Source organism: Petaurus breviceps, unplaced genomic scaffold, assembly GCF_028583685.1.
Source record: "Petaurus breviceps papuanus isolate PSGF00001 unplaced genomic scaffold, PetGlider_PUasm1.0 90330, whole genome shotgun sequence".
In the NCBI taxonomy this organism is placed as follows: domain Eukaryota; kingdom Metazoa; phylum Chordata; class Mammalia; order Diprotodontia; family Petauridae; genus Petaurus; species Petaurus breviceps.
In genome coordinates, this window is record NW_027187219.1 from 1,272,803 (window position 1) to 1,291,640 (window position 18,838).

The 18,838-nt window shown below is 40.0% G+C and overlaps 1 protein-coding gene and 1 pseudogene across 1 annotated transcript in view; both read right to left on the bottom strand.

Annotated features, from left to right (window-relative positions):
* The window catches only part of LOC138177076 (butyrophilin subfamily 2 member A1-like), a 32,813-nt gene extending 15,975 nt beyond the window's left edge, over window positions 1-16,838 (bottom strand). The window contains exons 1-5 of the mRNA XM_069108061.1: window positions 16,568-16,838; window positions 7,525-7,626; window positions 5,087-5,425; window positions 2,671-2,952; window positions 731-838 (exon numbers count right to left, since the gene is read on the bottom strand). Coding sequence (XP_068964162.1) covers window positions 731-838; window positions 2,671-2,952; window positions 5,087-5,425; window positions 7,525-7,626; window positions 16,568-16,727 — 991 coding nt within the window. The 5' untranslated portion in view covers window positions 16,728-16,838. The remainder of the gene's footprint in view (window positions 1-730; window positions 839-2,670; window positions 2,953-5,086; window positions 5,426-7,524; window positions 7,627-16,567) is intronic.
* A 1,647-nt stretch (window positions 16,839-18,485) lies between these two features.
* On the bottom strand, window positions 18,486-18,838 carry LOC138177105 (small ubiquitin-related modifier 1-like; annotated as a pseudogene).

Sequence of the window (18,838 nt, forward strand, 5' to 3'; positions counted from 1 at the left end):
CTCACAATGACCCTGTGAAGCAGGTGCTATTGTTATCTACTCAGGCAAAATATGAGGAAGAATTGGGGTGGCTAGGTGGCACAGTGAATAGGGGACTGGCCCTGGAGTCTTGAGTTCAAATCCAGCCTCAGATGCTTAACACTTACTAGCCATGTGACCTTAGGCAAGTCACTTAACTCCAATTACACTGCCCTCCCCCCTCCAAAAAAAGCAAAAAAAATGAAGAAGAATTAATTCATAAGCCTCTGTTACCGGATTTCAACCTACCTTTCCAGTTTACTGCATACCAATATCCTTCACGAAGCCAAATTGACCTTCTTTTCATTCCCTGTGCAGAACATTCTAGCTCTCATCTCTGTGCCTTTACACACACTATCCCCTTATCTAGAATGCCCTCCCTCTTTCCCTCTGTCTCTGAGATTCTGTTTCCTCCAAAACTCAGCTGCAACACTACCTTCCATATGAAGCCTATTTACTTAGAAGCCAAAGGCCAAATTCACATCTAATGACATCTAGTTTGAATCTGAAAGTTCTTGTAGGGTACAATTAATACACCCCACCTGCAAGTATCTATTTGGAATCAAATTGGATTTTCAGTGGGTTTCTCATGGTCTGAACTGGTCCCCCTAGTGTCAAACTAAAAATACTCTGCAAGTAATGGCTCAGACCGTTCATAATCTTCTCCCATGGCATTGTAAAATAATTTCAAGCCACCGATTTACCCCTTTACCTCTGATTTTTCTTTGAATGTCATCATGATTGGCGAAGAATAGGAAAATCACAACAACAGATATGCACATAAACAGTGGGATTATCCCGGAAGAGGTCTCTGGAACATCTGAAAAAATTAAATCTCAGAGTTATAGGCAGTCGATGCCTTACTGATTAGAGCAAAATCCTAATTTAAAAGATGAGACAACAGAGGCCCGAGCAGTTCTAGTGCTTTACCCAAGGTCCACGTATGACGGACCTAGAACCCATAAATCCTAGTTTCATAGCACCCTGATTTCCTGGTCAGAGCACTGACTGACCTATGCAGACAGATGCCCGACTCTCCTCTGCATGGCTATTAGCACAGCAGAGAAGGCAGCCTACAGGGCCAGGAAGGGAGAGGGTGTAATTTAAGACATCGCCTCTGCTGTGACCAAATGAAGGCTATCTCTAGCAACTCTGGTAAAGAGGGAGAGAGACTGTAGTTGCTGCCTGTTGATCTGAAGCTGGATCTTTTTCTTCTTAAAGATTACCAGTTCAAGAAATAAGGAGATGTTTATTGAATTGAGTTGGGGTAAAATCAAAAGAAGGAGAGTTAGTAAGGAGTCAGGAAGGTAGGACTGACCTTGAATCCTTAAATGTGTCAGTCCTGCTCTGTGTTTTTATGCTTAATGATATAAGGACCCCTGTATTCGATCTACCCTCCTCCAGGGGCTATTACCAAATAGGCAAACCCTGGAAGAAGCCTGGCAGAATCAGCATTGCTGGGATTAGAATTATCAGAGATTGTACAGCCAGAAATGACCTTAGAATGTCCAGTTCCATTATTCTACAAATTAGGAAGTTGCAGCTCAGAGAGGTTAAATGACTAGCCTAGAGTCACACAGCTAGTATCTGAGGCAGGATCTGAATCTATGTCTTCCTGATTCCAAATTCAATGCACTGCCAAGAAAACCCCCAACTGGATCACAGAGTCAGACATGACTGGAAAGCAATGGAACAACATTTGCCAGGCCCTGTGCTAAGTGCTGAAGAAAGAAGCGTAAGCAAAAATAAATCTAGTCCCTATCTTCAGGACGATGTCCATGACATTCCAGTGGAGAAAGAAAACACCCAAAGGGAAGCTTGAAAGGGGATGATGGGGTAAGGGGCAATGCAGCATGGCAAACATATCTCGAGAAGAGAAGGCCCCAGGTGAGAAGGAAAGTTCCAGGGTGAGAGGGCAGCTGAGTCATGGTGCAAAAATCCTTAGAGATAGAAGCATGCCTGGGAGAGTGATGGAGCATGGCCAGCCTGAATCTGCCCCCAAGACAGAGGACCCAGAAGGAATTCACCAGTGGGAGAAGAGGGACTTTGTGATCCGTTAGGGAGTAAATGCAGCCACATGAATGTGTGCCCTCATTCAGTCTACTTCTGTGGCTTCCCTGAAAATGGCTAGCCCAGCTGACAAACATGGGCACAATCCCACTACAGCAATAGGGAATCTAAAAGGCCTCCAGTCCTGGCTGCCTCCTTGCAAACAGAGAGCCCCAGAGTCTCAAGGAAGGGGCACTCTGATCCATTGGAAAGAGAACTGGATTTGTATTCTGAAGATACGCTTGAATCCAGACTCTGCCACTTAAGACTAGAGAATTTCTGGGGGTGGGTAGGTGGCTCAGTGAATGGCTCAGGAGGACCTGAGCTCAAATCCAACCTCAGACACTTAGCACTTACTAGCCATGTGACCTTGGGCAAGTCACTTAACCCCGATTGCCCTCTAAAAAAAGGGCAGAAAAATCAAATTTCTGAAATCTCTTTCATTGTTAAGATCCTACATGTCCTGATAGTGAAATGTCAAACATAATGACACATGAATGTGTGAGATGTTTGGAAGCATCTGGCTTTCCCTTTCTTTTAAGGTCCTAGAGCTTTCTCTTTCTGGGCAGAAGGCTAGCTATGGTATTTAGGGAGGGAACTGACCTGCCCAAAAAACCTTTGCTTCCTTCTCTTGCTTGAGGAGGGGGTTCCAAATGAAACAAGAGATGTTTTCTTTTAAACTAGCCTGCAACACGATTGACATTTCTACAGAGAACAGCCTGTTGTTCTGCTGCTTAATGATCATTGAGACTGGTGACAAGGGCACCCCATGAATGTCCCTCCACTCTGCCTGAGGCTTCGGATACCAGCCGGTGGATGTGCACGTCAGCCGAAGTCTCTCAGTTCCCTCAAAGTTGGTCTGTATGTGAGGAGCTGAGCCTGTTCCTGGGAGAGAGAAAATAAATTGGAGGTCATTTCCAAGCAAACAGAATGATTTTTAATTATCTTGTTATTCCATGTGCATTTTGCAACTGTTACAAATGAGAAACTATAGGATGAGAAAAATGCACATATCTATACCTTGGGTGAAGTCATATATGGCATACTTATCCAATAGGGGAGGCACCATTTTTTATTTAAATAGGAACTTATTAAGTGCTTGTCATATGTCAGGCATGGTACTAGGTGCTGCGGACACACGGCCAAAATCGTGTTAAGTCCCCATCCTCAAGGAACATACATTGGAAGAGAGATGGGGAAAGAGGGTGAAGGCAACAGGTCCACAGATAAATAAAATATAGACAAAAACAATTCCAGGGAGGTGGAGGCGGCATGAGAAACAAATGACAAATATAGCTAATATCTTCTAACAGTATTAAGATGTAAAGAGATCACAGCAGGCAAAAATGGGGACATCTAAGATGAAATAATTAACTCTAAAGGCCTTCACTGGAATTCCCAAAATCAGCTGCACAGATACAAAACTGGGAAGGTCTTCTCATCTCCACGTTCATACAGTCTATGAGTTTCCTGAAGTTTGAAGCTGCATTCTATTATATAGAAAGGAGTGAGTAGGGACACAATACTGTGTTCTTCCTCTTTCCCTGGGAAAAGCTTTTTGCAGATTAAACCTGCATCCCCCCAATCGAAACTGCGGGAGGTTGTGATCTTTGTTACTTCGCTTCATTAGTCCTGTTCCTTCAAGAGATCACTCTTCCCAACCTTCTGCAACCATGCACCAGACATACGGACTTGTTATCTTTACTTCCTCACTGACCCTTCAACACCATGCAATGTGACTTCCAGCCTCCACATATAATTGAAACTATGTTCTTTAGGGTTGCCACCAAATTCTTATTGGTAAATACATGACTCAGTCCTCATCCTGTATTTTTTTATGCTATTAACAATCCTATCCTCCAAGGTAGCATTGGAGGGGGGAGGGGGTCCCTGGATCTTTGTAGTATTCCTCTTCTCCTCAATCTACTTTTCAATATCTTCTTCTTTAGCTGTGTCCTGGATCTTCTCTTTCTACACTCTTTTCTCCACTTCTACACTTCATCACTGCCCATGAATTAAGGTCGTCCTTCTATTCAGAGGACTTCCAAATATGCATTCCCAGTCCTTGTCTCTCTCCCCTGGCATTTGTCCTACATCACCTACAGACATCTCCATCTGGATGCCCCTTAGGAATGTCAAGCTTAACATGTCCAAATCAGAATTCATCTTTTCTTGCAAACACACCCTAGTCACTAACTTCTCTATTTCTTTCAAGAATACCACTCTTCATAGTCGACTAAGTTTGGAAACTTGATCTCTACATCATTCTCTACTCCTCCCTTTCACTCTCCACCCACATCCAATCAGCCACCATTTTTTTATCCTACTTCCATGCCATCTCTTGCATTCATTCATTTCTCCATCTTCCCATGGCCACTACCCTGGTTCAGGTCCTTGTCATATCTTGTCCCAGATTAATCTCTCTTCTTCCAATCTCTTCCCAATTCAATTAATCCTCCATACAGCTCCCCAAATTTACTTCCTAACATGGAAATCCAGACAGGTCATTCGTCTCACCACGAAATTACTTTTTACTTTGTATACAAATTTTATCTATTTATCAATATAATTGTTGCAGAACATAAACTACTTGAGGGCAGGATTGGTTTAGTTTTTGTCTTCAGAGGATCTTTAAATTGATCAACACAAATGATGGGCTTAACTATCCATCAGTCTAGCACATTAACCAAAATACCATTTCAGTAACTACTGGAAATTCATTGTGATTTGACCATTGTTCTCACTCCAAGTGGCTTTGAGAAACATTACCACAATGAATCTAACTTAAGTACTTGCTTTGGATTGCGTTCCATTTCTTCAGCTGAACTACTTGTCTCCAACCGGAATGGATCATTACTTTCCTGAATACTGATCTTGAATTGTCCCCCCTTTTGATGCTCTGACCTGGGAGCAAGGCAACATCACCTTTGACATTGGACATCCCTGTTTTGTCTCTCTGGTAGGATTCCCCATAGTTAATGCCTCCACATGAGGGCTCAGGCACCTGCCACAGACTCACCTGCCACAAGTACTTGGAATTCTGCTTCATGAGAATAAATGGAGCTTATAAATTGGCACAAGTACTTCCCCTCATCAGATGGACGGATGTTGCTCAACCTCAGAGCCACATTCCCACTAGAAATATTCTCTTGAAGGAATTTTGTCCTCTCTTTATATTCTGGAACTTGGCGTTCCATTTGATCTTTATAGCGGTGAATTAAACGTGAGGGCTTCTGGCGGAACCACATCACCTCCATATCCAAAGCATTCTCCTGAGGACAGAGATGGCAGTGGAATGTAGCCTCTCCACCCACGAGGGCTGTGATTGGTTGTTGCGGTCCCAACACAGTGAACTTCCCTGGAGAATGGAAACAGTCAGGGGAAGCCAACACTAATAGTAGGATAGGGGCAAGACAAAAAGCAGTAGAGTGTGGGAAAAGTATAAAGTCAAAGTTTTGTTTCAATATGGAAAATACTTTAGACACAATATAGACCCATCTCCACCTTTTGTAGATTACAGAAGCGTAAGAGCAACAAAACTGTAGAATAGGAAGGACCTTCAAGGTCATTGAATTTACTCCTCCCCACTCCATCCCAAGCAAGTATCCTCTCCATAGTATCTCTGAGAGATAATGATCCAGCCCCTGCTAAAAGATCTCGCAGGGCGAGGAGCTCCAAACTTTATTGTTATCAGTTAACAAAAAGAAGAGAAAAGTGGATCCAGACAAACAGGACAAAAAAACAGTAGCCTTGAGGTCACTGGTCCAATACAATATTGTTTGTGAGCCAAAAATTCAGACTGCTCATAGAAGAAAATCAATGAATACTAATGACTCTGATTTATTTTTAGTTTGATTATAGGTTTGAGTACCTTCTTTAGAAAAAGCTAGCCCTAATAGCTACGCCAGATTAACATAGTCTCTTAAATCTACATTATCAATAGATTTAGTGAAGATATGATTGAGAAAATGTTATCATTTAGTAGCAGAGAATTTAGAGTAAGAGATAATAAATAATCATGGGATTACTCCTTTAAAAAAAAGTCTAAATTCCCCTTTCTGGCAGCTGGAGAAAGGCTAGCCAGGAGTTTACTTCTTTTTCTCCAGACTTGGCAGATAAATTCCCTTTTTTGTATGTTTTGTTTTGTTTTTTCTTGAGCTAAAATCTAAATTAAGTAATGGAATCTTCTAAGGAAGATGCAGGCTGACTGCTAACTACTGACCACATGTTCATCTTTCCCAGTAGACTTTCTGGTTATGAAAAATATTACTTGTAAGGAAAGGATTCTGGCTGGCATTAAGAAAGGATGGGAGAAGCTAAGCTGTACTGTGACCTGACTTGTTCAATTGAATAATGTTCAAAGCAATTTTTTTTATTCCTCCTTTCTGTTATAAAAATCAGCTCTGTAAATCATTCCTTGTCTCTGACATCTGAGGAGTCAGATGATGTAATCTGATATGCAAATGCTATCTATGAAAATTAAAATATAGATGACAAGTAAATTTGTCCTCAGTTTCCTTTTTATCTCAGATAATTAATTTTACTGTGGAGGGTTTTTAATCCACAACATGCTATGAATTCTTTTCACTGAAGTGACTGGTCATTGTTAGTTCAATGGGAAAAAATAGTCAGAACAGTTGAAAGACCAAACCAATTAATTTATTAAAAGAAGTAAAATTGACCATGAATACAAGGCAAGTCAAGTACTCTAAGAAAACAGGTCATTTTTCCTGTGGGATAGGTTCTTCTGAGATTCAAATTATCCCTACATATCACCAAAACTCCCTCTTAAAAATGAAAATTAAAAAGTACAATGAAACTTTTTTTAAAATATCTGTCATCTTATACCATATAGCATAAAAAATTATTTTAAAAATTATAAGAAAATAAATGGGTCACCTTTCACAAATGTGGTTTGGCTAAGTAAGGATCCTTAACCAAATAAGAACTAGAGGAAATCACAAAAGATTAAATAGGTAATAAATATATTATGTGAAATTGAAAAACTTTTGCACAAACAAAATTAATGCAGCTAGTATGAAAAGGGAAGTGATCAAATATCTCTGATAACGGTTTTCTATCCAAAATATATAGGGAACAAACACAAATATATAGGGTTAAAAGTCATTCTCCAGTGGATAATTGGTTAAGAGATAATAACAAACAATTTTTGAAAGAATTGGTAATTATAAACAGCTTTATGAAAGATTGCTCAAAATCAGTAATAATAAAAGAATTGTACATCAGTACAACTCTGAGGTTTTACCTGAAGCCAAACAAATTGACTTAAGATTGCAAAATATATGAAAAAGCAAATATATATGAAAAGGTGATATTGGCTACAGGTTTCATGAAAATATACCCATTGATATGCAGTGAATGGATTGGCAAATTAGTCCAATACTCTGGAAATTAATTCAGAATAATGTTTTAATAAAATAACTAAAACATCTGTACCTTTTAATCCAGAACAAACTCCACTTCTATATTTCAAGGAGGTAAAAGAAAGCCCATGTTGATCAAAAGAGTCACCGCAACACTTTCTGTGGAGGAAAAAATCTGAGGGGAAAAGGGCAAAGTAAGTGTCAGTGGGTTGGGAAAGTATAAAGCAAATAGGAGTTCATGAATATAATGAAATTTTAGTTGTGGAAAATAATAAATATGAAGAAAATAAGAGAAATAGGAAAAGAATTGTATAAACTGATGCATAGTGACTTAAGCAGGACCAAGAAAACAATACACACAGATGACAGCAAGGTAATTAGGAAGCACAATAAAATGAAAGAAAGTTCTGTATTTACAATGCCCTGGCTTTGAGCCAGAAAAGAGTAAAGAAAGTGAACTTTGCTCCTTTCACCACAGAGATGGAGGGAATTGGGTGTGGAATATTTCATGTACTATCAGATGTACCTGGTATCTGCAAGGAGGCATAGTGGAGAGAGAGCTAGGGTTAGAGCCAAGGAAACCTGACTTTGAATCCTATCTCATATATTTACCAGCTGATTGAACAGGAGAAAGTCATTTAACTTCTGGGCCTCAGTTTCTTCATCTGTAAATGGCAATAATAATAGCCCCTACCTCAAAGGGTTGTTGAGAGGATCAAATGAAATATGTGCAAAGCAGTTTGAAAGCCCACAGATCTATACAAATGTTAGATACTATGTGTTGACTGGCTTTTTGAAGAGGCAGTTAGGTGGTACCGTTAGATAGAGTACCTGACCTGGAATCAAGAAGACCTGAGTTGAAATATGGTCTCAGACACTTATTAGCTGTGTGACCCTGGGCAAGTCACTTAACCCTATTTGCCTCAGTTTCCTCATCTGGAGATGCAAATGGCAAACCACTGTAGTGTCTTTGCCAAGGAAACCTCAAATGGAGTCATGAAGAGTCAGAACTGAGCAAAGGTTTTGTGAAACAGCTATTTTCTGCACACCACCTCTCTTTTTAAAAAAAATCTTTGTCACAAGGGAAGCTTTCATGGTTTAGGACTGGAGAATAAAGGGAAATATTAGCAAATGCAAGTGACATAAAAACCAAAGGCATTAATAAAAATGAATAAGTGAAACATTTGCTTTGAAATCTAACAGTTGAATCAGAAGGAAATCTGTAAACATAATATTCTAATGTGTGTAATCTCAGCTGCTGAATTGGAAATTCTATCCATTTTAAATTCAACTGACCTGGGGGCAGCTAAGCAGCCCAGTGATTAGAGCACCAGCCCTGGAATCAGGAGGACCTGAGTTCAAATCAGACCTCAGACACTTGACACACTTACAAATTGTGTGACCTTGGGCAAGTCACTTAACCCTGATTGCCTTACCTTCCCCCCTCCAAAATAATTTAAAAATAAAATAAATTTAATTAACCTAATGATTACAGAAAGTTTTCTGATGAATAACTTGTTTCTCTATTGAAAGGGAAGGAACAATAAAAGATCCCCATAATAATATCTAGGATTTTTATAGATGTTAAGATGTATAAAGCACTTTACACGTTAGCTTATTTCATCCTAACAACCCCACCATAATGAAGGTACTATTATTATGCCCATTTTGCAGAAGAGGAAACTAAGGGTGGGGTGAGTTTTAATGATTTTTTCCTAGGGTCATTTTTTTCAACTATTAAGTGTCTGAGACAGGATTTGAACTCTTGTCTTCTTTACCCCAAGGCCAGCACTCTATTCACTATGCTATGTGGCTACAAAAGCATTAACTTGTAATTAGAGCAAGACCTTCTTTTCATGGTATTAATTTTGTGCTTGCCTGGACTGTGAAAAGAAAGAATGGAACAAAATCAGAAATCTTGCCTTACCTTCCTGATAGGTAAATGTATAGGTTCCACATTCTCTGGGTTACGTGACCAGAAAAATAAAAATCCTAACTCTGCCTAATCTTTGCTGATTAATGGGATACAATGATTTTCAGGTTAGATTCCTTCTTATTGGCTTAAACAGACTAAGAAAGTGAGTAAACTGCAGGTTGACGTCATTAACATATATATAGACATAGATAGATATAGATATATCTTCTACATATGAAAAGCCAGAAGGAGTTTTGAGCATATATGGAGTTAGAGCTGAAGGCACATAAATATAGATCAACAGAGAGAGGTCTTAACTCCAATAAAAGGAAGCAGGGAATCAAGTCTAAAATGTAACCAAAGCTAGATTAAGGAAAGATGGAAAGGGGGAGGCTAGGTGGCACAGTGAATAGAGCCCCGGCCCTGGAGTCAGGGGGACCTGAGTTGAAATCCGACCTCAGACACTTAACACAAAAACTAGCCGTGTGACCCTGGGCAAGTCACTTAACCCCGATTGCCTTACAAAAAGCAAAAAAAAAAAAAAAAAAAAAAAAAAGGAAAGGTGGAAAACAGTCAAGAATTTGTGAAAAGAGCGATTATGCTTTTAAAATTTGTTCTATCTACAAGGCTAGTTATTTTATGTATTATATTTCCTCTTTTTAAGAGAGTTTTTTTTTTTCTTAAGAATATAAGGAAAAGGGGCGGCCAGGTAGCACAGCAATATAAGAGCACCGGCTCCTTTGTTGGGACGACCTGGAGATCGAATCCCAGGCTCAGACACTCAGCACCACACCCAGAAATAACTGGCTGTGTAACCTTGAGCAAGTTACTTAACCCCGATTGCTTAAAAGAAAAAAGAATATATGGAAAAACCAAAGAGTTCTTCCATCTCACCATACCGATAGCTTAACCCATTCAAGTAAATAACTGCTTCCACCTTGTGGATGTGAACTATAATCACAGCTCTATTCTTTTGAGAGATCAAAGTAGAATCAGGAAAGTGAAACAAACCTCACCAGCAATATCACCACATGTTCTAACTAGTTATTTGACAATATGTAGATATAGCTAGTTTTTTAAGGTAATTATTGTTTGATTGCATTGGAGATAAGCCAATCTGAAATGTGGAATGAAAAGTAATTGACCTTTAAAAATTAAACTCTACAAGATTAAGGCAAAAGGGTCAGGAGGTTAACTAGTGATTCCTTTAACAAATATTTATTAAGAACCTACTACAAGGTAGCACAGCGAGTGAGAGCACCGCCTCCAGTGTTGAGAAGACCTGGAGATCGAATCCCGGGCTCAGACACTGAGCACCCACCCAGAAACACCTGGCCGTGTAACCTTGAACAAGTTACTTAACCCCAATTGCTTAGGGATGGCCAGGTGGCTCAGCGAGTGAGAGCACCGGCTCCAGTGTCGGGATGACCTGGATCAAATCTGGGCTCAGATACTCAGCACCACACCCAGAAATAACTGGCCGTGTAACCTTGAGCAAGTTACTTAACCCAGATTGCTTTAAAAAAAAAAAACCTACTACAGAAGCCCATCAATAGAGGAATGACAGAAAAAAAATGATGGTACATGAATATAATAGTATATGATTGTGCTGGGAAAAAAGACAAATATGATGAATACAGAAAAGCATAGAAAAGCCTACATGAACTGATGAAGAGTAAACAGAACCAAGAAAATCGTACACACAGAATACAACAGAGTCCACAGAAAGAATAATGACCACAAAGTAGTCAAATGTGAACTGTTGCAAAATTACAAAAACAAGCAAAAAGAGATATACCAGCACCTCAACTGAAGACCTCTCCTAATACTTTTCTTTTTTTTAATTAAATTTTATGTTTATTTTTAGTTTATATCATTCATTTCCACAAGATTTTGAGTAACAGATTTTCTCCCCACCTCTCCCCCACCCACCACCCCAAAACAGCGATCCCAATGTATACCCCCTCCCCCAATCTGCTCTCTCCTATATCCTACCCCATCCCCCCCTCCGACTTTCCAGTAGGGCGAGATGGATCTCTATGCCCCAGTGCCTGTATATCTTATTTCCCAGTTGCAGATAAAAAATAATTTACATATATATGTATATGTATATATTTTTTTAAACATTTGATTTTAAAACTTTGAATTCCAGAATCTTTCTCTTCCTCCCTCATCACCCACCCTTACTGGGAAGATAAGCAATTCAATATAGGTTGTACATTTGTAGCTATGCAAAACATTTCCATATTGGATATATTGTGAAAGACTGACTATTTTTCCATCCTATCCCACCCCCCACTTGTTCTATTCTCTACTTTGGCCCTGTCCTTTTCAAAAGTGGGTGCTTCCAACTTCCCACCCCCCTAACCTGACCTCCCCTCCACCATCCCCCCCTCTCATCCCCTTCCCCCTACTCTCCTGTAGGGTGAATACCCTATTTAGTATGTATGTCATTCCCTCCCTAAGCTAAATTCAATGAGAATAAGGTTGACTCATTCCCTTTTGCCTTCCTGTTCTTCCCCTCCATTGTAACAGTATTCCCTTGCCTCTTCTATATGAGATAATTTACCCCATTCTGTCTCTCCCCATTTCCTCTCATTATATTCCTCTCTCATCTCTCCATTACACATTTTAATTATCATCCCTTCCTATTCAATTGGTCCTGTGCCCTCTGTCTATGTATAGCTGTACACATATATACCCACATTCACATATGTATTCATATGCCCATATACCCTCCTATATAGACATATATATGTATGCATACATATATATGCATTTATATTCCGTTCAACTATTCTCACACTGAGAACAGTCTTATGGCTTACAATTATCATTTTTCCATGTAGGAATATAAATAGTTCAACTTTGATAAGTTCCTTATGATTTCTTTTCCCTTTTTACCTTCTCATTCTTCTCTTGCTTCTTGTATCTGAATGTCAAATTTTCTATTCAACTCTGGTTTTTTCACCAAGAATGCTTGGAAGTCCTCTCTATTCCATGGAATGACCATATTTTCCCCTGAAACATGATACTCAGTTTTGCTGGGTAGGTGATTCTTGGTTTTAATTTCAACTCCTTTGACCTCCAGAATATCATATTCCAAGTCCTTCAATCCCTCAGTGTAGAAGCTGCCAGATCCTGTGTTATACTGATTGTGTTTCCATAATATTCAAATTGTTTCTTCCTGGCTGCTTATAATGTTTTCTCCTTGATCTGGGAACTCTGGAACCTGGCTATAATAATCCTAGGAGTTTTCTTTTGGGGATCTTTTTCAAGAGGTGATCGGTAGATTCTTTCAACCTCTATTTTGCCCTCTGGTTCTAAAACATCAGGGCAATTTTCCTTGAGAATTTCTTGAAGGATGATTTCTAGGCTCTTTTTTTATCATGGCTTTCAGGTAGTCCAATAATTTTTAATTGCGTCTCCTGGATCTATTTTTCAATGGGATTCAGTAGTTTTTCCAATGAGATATTTCACATTGCCTTCTATTTTTTCATTTGTTTGGATCTGTTCAATAGTATCTTGATTTCTCATAAAGTCACTAGCTTCCATTTGCTCCAATCTAGTTCTGGAGGAGTGATTCTCTTCAGTGAGCTTTTGAGATTCTTTTTCAATCTGGCAAATTTGGCTTTTTAAGACATTCTTCTCCTCATTGCCTTTTTGAGCTTCTTTTGACATTTAAGTTAGTCTATTTTTTTAAGATTTTACTTTCTTCAGGCATGTTTTTCACTCTCTTTTCATGATTTTCTTGGATCATTCTCACTTCTCTTCCCAATTTTCCCTCCACTTCTCTTATTTGCTTTTCAAAATCCTTCTTAAGCTCCTCTGTGGCCTGTGACCAGGTCATATTTTTCTTGGAAGCTTTTGGTGCAAGAGTTCTGACTTCACTGTCTTCCTCCTGCTCCATGCTTTGATCCTTTTTGTCCTCAAAATAGCAGTCCAAAGTCGCATTGCTCTGCTTGCTTTGCTTCCTTTGCTTGCTCATGTTGCCACTCAATTACTTGATTTTTGAGCTTTTTGCCACAGTAGAACTCTGCTTCTGGGAGGGGAACTTTGTCCCAAATTGCTGGGGTTTCCTCAGCTGCCAGAGCTATTAGTTGGATCTGCCCTCTCTGAAGCCTCTACATGTTCTGGTACACTAGTCATGCATCCCCAGGACCTCCACCCTAGACAGCAATACAGATCCAAGCAGGTTAAAGCAAGCACAATTACCTCTCAGACTGGTTGTTTGGTCCCCCTACAATCTGCAGGCCAGGAGCTCTGAAGCAGCCATGCGGCAGCAGCTGCACAGCCGCAGCACCTCAGCTACTTCTACCTCCAAGGGCAGAGGCCAGACCACACTCCCAGACTCCCTGTTCCCAAAGTCCACTGACCTCTCACTTTTTCTTTGACATTTATGGGTTGATAATTCTGGCAACCACTACAGCTGCTGGAGATCCACTCTCCTGATGTTCCTCCAGCTGGGGCTGGTCATGGCTGCCCTGAGGCTAAAACCTCTGGCTCATGCAGGGCTGGGCTCTGTTCCCAGAGCACTGTGATGGCCCCTTCCTGCCAAGCTGCTGGGATGTCTTCAGCAGGAGGTTATTTTCTCTCTGTCACTTTGTGGGTTCTGTAGCTCTAAAGTTTGTTTAGAGTCATTTTTTACATGAATTAGAGGAGGTGGAAGGAGGAGCCACGAAGAAGTCCTGTTTCTACTCCGCCCTCCTCATACTTTTCTAAGAGAATAAAAGTCATTAATTGTGAGCTTTTTCTTTTTCCCTCTTCTTCATCTCACAACCCCTTGATAAAATCTTATATCCTCTCTTTCTTTGTTCTGGTCTCTGTTGAATAGAGACTTGCCAAAACCAACCTTTTCCCATGTATTCTTAAGTCAATCACTCATGTTTTCTAGTAGATTTCTCTGAATACAATCACCCTGGCATTTTAATCTTCAGTCTCTCCTTCTTTACTGGTTATGTCCGTACAAATACACCAAAGCATCCTCCATTTTTGAAAACTTTCACATAATCCTATCATACCTCTAGTCTACCATTCTTTATCTTTCCTGCATATTTCAACTGAGTTCCTTGAAAAAAAGCTCTAGGTAGTATTTCTACTTCCTCTCTCTCTTCTTTCTCTCTCTTTCTACACTCTTTCCCAAATTGCCAATGGCCTTTTTTCATTGGCAAATCTAATGACTAATTCCTAATTTTCATCCTGCTAGACCTCTCTTCCACATTGGACACTTTTATCTACCCTCATTTCCTGTGCTTTCACTACTGCTCTGTGTTATGTCTCCTTTTATCATTCTGGTGAATTGTATTTCCCAGTCTTCTTTGCTAGATCATCATCAATTTCATGCCTATTGACCGTATGTGTTCTCCAAGGCTCTGTTCTGTGCCTTCTTCTCTTATCTCTGTACACTCTCACTTTGATCTCATTAGTGCCAATAGATTTAATTATCATCTGTTTTCAGATTACACATATATACACATATGCATATGTGTGTGTGTATATATACACACACACACACACACACATAACTATCCAATTCTAGTCCAACATAACAAACCGCCTATTAGGAATTTTAAGCTGGATATACTTGCTATAGGCACTTCAGTCTCAACATGTCCAAACCTGAACTCATTATATTTCTCATCAAAACCCACCCCTCTTTAAAACTTCCCTATTTTTAGTAAGGACACCATCTCATCCTCATTGTCAAAGCATGGTGAAGCTTCAGCATTGTCTCTGCCTCTCCTCTCTCATCCATTATATATATATATATATATATATATATATATATATATATATATATATATATCGTTGGTTGCTAAATTTTGTTTCAATGCCACAACATCTCCCACATGTGTCCCTTCCTCTTTACCCAAACACTCACCATCTTAACTCAGGTCCCCATAATCTGAACTCCTACAAGAGCCTCTTTGCTTTCCCTGCCCCAAGTATCTCCTAGTTTCAACCCATCCTTCACCAAGTTAAAGCAAATACTAAAAAGAAGAACAAGGAAGTGGATTAAAAGTTGACAGAGAGCAATCCCGAAAGGTGGGAAAGATGAGAAGGCTTTGTAGGGAATGAAGAATCATAAAGCACACAATGAGAACAAAGATTGTGGGTGAGCGTGAAGGAGGACCATGATTTTTCCTAGGAGTGTTATGTTGGAATGATAACAGAGATTAAGAGATGCGGTCTGGTGCCGAGTACAGTGTGGAAACATTCACTATAAGGGAAAAGGGGGAATACCAATGAGGCAGAGGAACTTGAAGGGCTCAGCAGCATGAAAGTTTCTGAAATTTCCTGATCTAGTCCTCTTTAAGTTCCTCTTTAAGGGAATTTCACCTATTGATTGATTACCTAGGTGCTATATCTGCAAGGAATTGTAGGAACAGGGCACCAAGGGGAAGAGGCAGACAGTTGAAACCAGTTATCAGTAAATTTCAAACTTTAGATGAAGTTCACACCTTCATTTCACGAGTGATCTCTTCACAGTAGACATCACAACCCCTGTGGTTATAAAATCTCCATGAATGATCCAGTTTCAAGGACAGATATTTTTAAAAGTCACTCTACCTTGCTAGACCACATGACTCAATTTGGGGTAACCTGCCATCACCTTCATAACCCCCACTTTATATCACATTTCCATATGTGGACATGGTGAGGGAACATATTCAGATATAACTGTGCTGTAAAGAAAACTCATGAAAAAGTGTATTCTTTAAAACCCAGTAAAGAGACAGGGAATCAAGTTTTCTTTTGATGACAATTTTTCTCCCTTGAGGAAATGATTTGAGATCATTTTGAACTGTATTTAAAGCCTAAGGGGAAGGGGGCAGAATCAAGGTTCATTGATCCTAGACCCAGCACCCCTTGAAGATAAAATGAATGAGACAGACCATTAATGCAATGAGTGAAAGCAGTGAAAGGTCACTTGGAGTTGCATTGTCAGGAGCGGCTTCATACATGATATGGAATATTATCTGGGCACTGAGAGACAAGTGGGATTGGAATCTAAATTGGAAATGTGACTATACCCAATTCTTCCCAATATCCTCTGATCTGAAACATCCCACCACACCAGGAAAGGGAGACAAAGAAGGTACAGAGAAAAACAAATGTCAAAGAGGTCCAGAGGCAAGGAAATCTCTTCCAGAAGGAGCCAGAAAGGAGAGCAGGGGCTCAACACCAAGGTCCCACCTACCGGAGAGGAGCCAGGGGAGCTGGAAAAGGACAATAAGGATCACTTCCCTAGAGGAGAGAAAAATCATCTTGTGCAGTTCCACCTTCAGAAGTCCAACTTTGCCAGTTGCTGCCAGTGGGACTTTGGACCAATCTCTTAACCATTCTGAATTTCCTTTCATCCCAGAGGAGGAGTTACTCTAAAGAGTTCTGGGATCTCTTCCAGATTTTAATCTGGGATCTTCTTATCTATCTCTGAAAATATGTCCACATTTAGAGGCACAATCTAAATGATGAGGTCAAAGAACTGACCAGGCTTCCTGGGTCGAAAACACCGCCACCCCTTTCACAAGAGTCACTTTTGGGCCTTGAAAATCTTGTTTTCTAAAACTGTCATCTGACTTATTGGGAAATGAAAGTGAAAGAGTTCAACTATAAGCTTCCTGGTACTAGCCTCTCATGTAACAGAGTACTCATAATAATTACAGCAATAGACTAGACTAAGTGGAAAGTTAGGTGGTACCATGGGTAAAGCACTGGGCCTGGAGTCAAGAAGACCTGAATTCAAATCTGATCTTAGACACTGACCAGTTGTGTGACTCTGGACAAGTCATTTTGTCCCTCTCATCCTCAGCCTCCTCAAATGTAAAATAGGGACAATAATAGCACCTACCTTCCAGGGTTGTTGTATCAAATGAGATAATATTCATAAAGTTCCCAGCACGTGGCAGATGTTTAATAAATGTTTGTGCTCCTTCCTTCCCCAAGTTAGAGTTATCTTTTGCCAGAAGAAAAATCCATTCTGTGTATTCTCTGCTTAGCCAGTGTCAGGGATCATGGATTTTTAGAATTCCTAAAGTACAGGTCCAACCATGTCAGTCCCCTCCCCAAAAACCTCCAGTGGAGCCCTATAAGCTCTAGGGTTAAACATGAAGTCCTTTTCCTGACACATAAAGGATTTAACAGCTTAGGTCCAGTGTCTTTGGTTATTATTATTCCCCTCAGTGTGTGCGTGTGTGTGTGTGTGTGTGGTTGTTGCCCTTCATTCTCAAAGAGTATCAAAATGACATCACTATGTTAGAGTCGAATTACACCACTTCCAACTATGACTGATCAGACCAATATGAGATCTGAATGCTCCACCATAGGTTAGACTTGAATAATCCATGTGAATATTTGAGGTGGATTCTCTGAATTTGTGCACCTCATGTTTCTTTTGAGCTACTTGAATTCAGCTTTGTTCATAAAGCACAGCCCTTCTCTGATGAGGGCACACCATGCTGGGAGGTCCTGGGCCAGTGTCTCTCATGTCAAACAATCAGTTCTAAAGTTCTTAAAAGAAACCTTGAGAGTAATCTTGTATTGCTTCTTCTGACCACCATGTGAGCTCTTTCCCAGTTGAGTTTTCCATAAAATAATCTTTTAGGCAAGTTTGTTTGGCAAGTATGTTTGGCATTTGGACAATGTAGCCAGCCCATTGTAGTTGCGCTCCTGCAGCAGAGTTTGAATACTTAGCAGTTTAGTTCAAGAAAGGACCTCAGTGTCTGGTATCTTACCCTGCCAGGTGAGCTTCAGAATCTTCCTAAGACAAGTAGCTTCCAATCAAAGAAGCACCATTTTTCCACAGTTCGGTCCTCTGAAATGTTTCCATTGCCCCCTGAGAGTTATAGTCCAGGACAGAAGCAAGGACATACCAGGACACACCAGGTCAATGGGAGAGTCATCTAGCACACTGGGGCTGCATATCTTTTCACCTTCAAGCCTGCAATGCACAGTCCTAGTGGATGTGATATGCGTGTACATACATGTATTTCAAAAACTATGGGAGGGAAGTATGAAGGGAGATTGGCACAATGAGAGCAGATGATAATATATAAGGAGTACTAGAATTCGAAATAGTGGACTGTGAAAGTAAGACTTCCAGAGCTAGGGTGCCAGTTTCAACTTGGGATCAAATACAACACTGCAAAAGAAGAAAAAAAACTAAGGGAAAGGGGAAAACCCATGAATGACCCCATCTCTTCCTGACAAACTTCAGTCACATCTTCCTCCATGCCCAGCTCTTTTGGAGTATGATTATTAGCAATTTTCTGACCTTCAAAGAGAAACCTGAGTGAATTCAGTAGAATACCCCATCTTTCGCAGTACGATTCTTTGCATTTCTTGACATACGTTGTCATTTTCACTTTCAAGTGAATTTCACTGTTGTCCTGCCCAATGACTGAGTTTAATGCATTCTCTTTCTCTTTCCCCCCAAGTCCTCAGTAAAAGGCTTTGTTTCCTGGTCAGACAT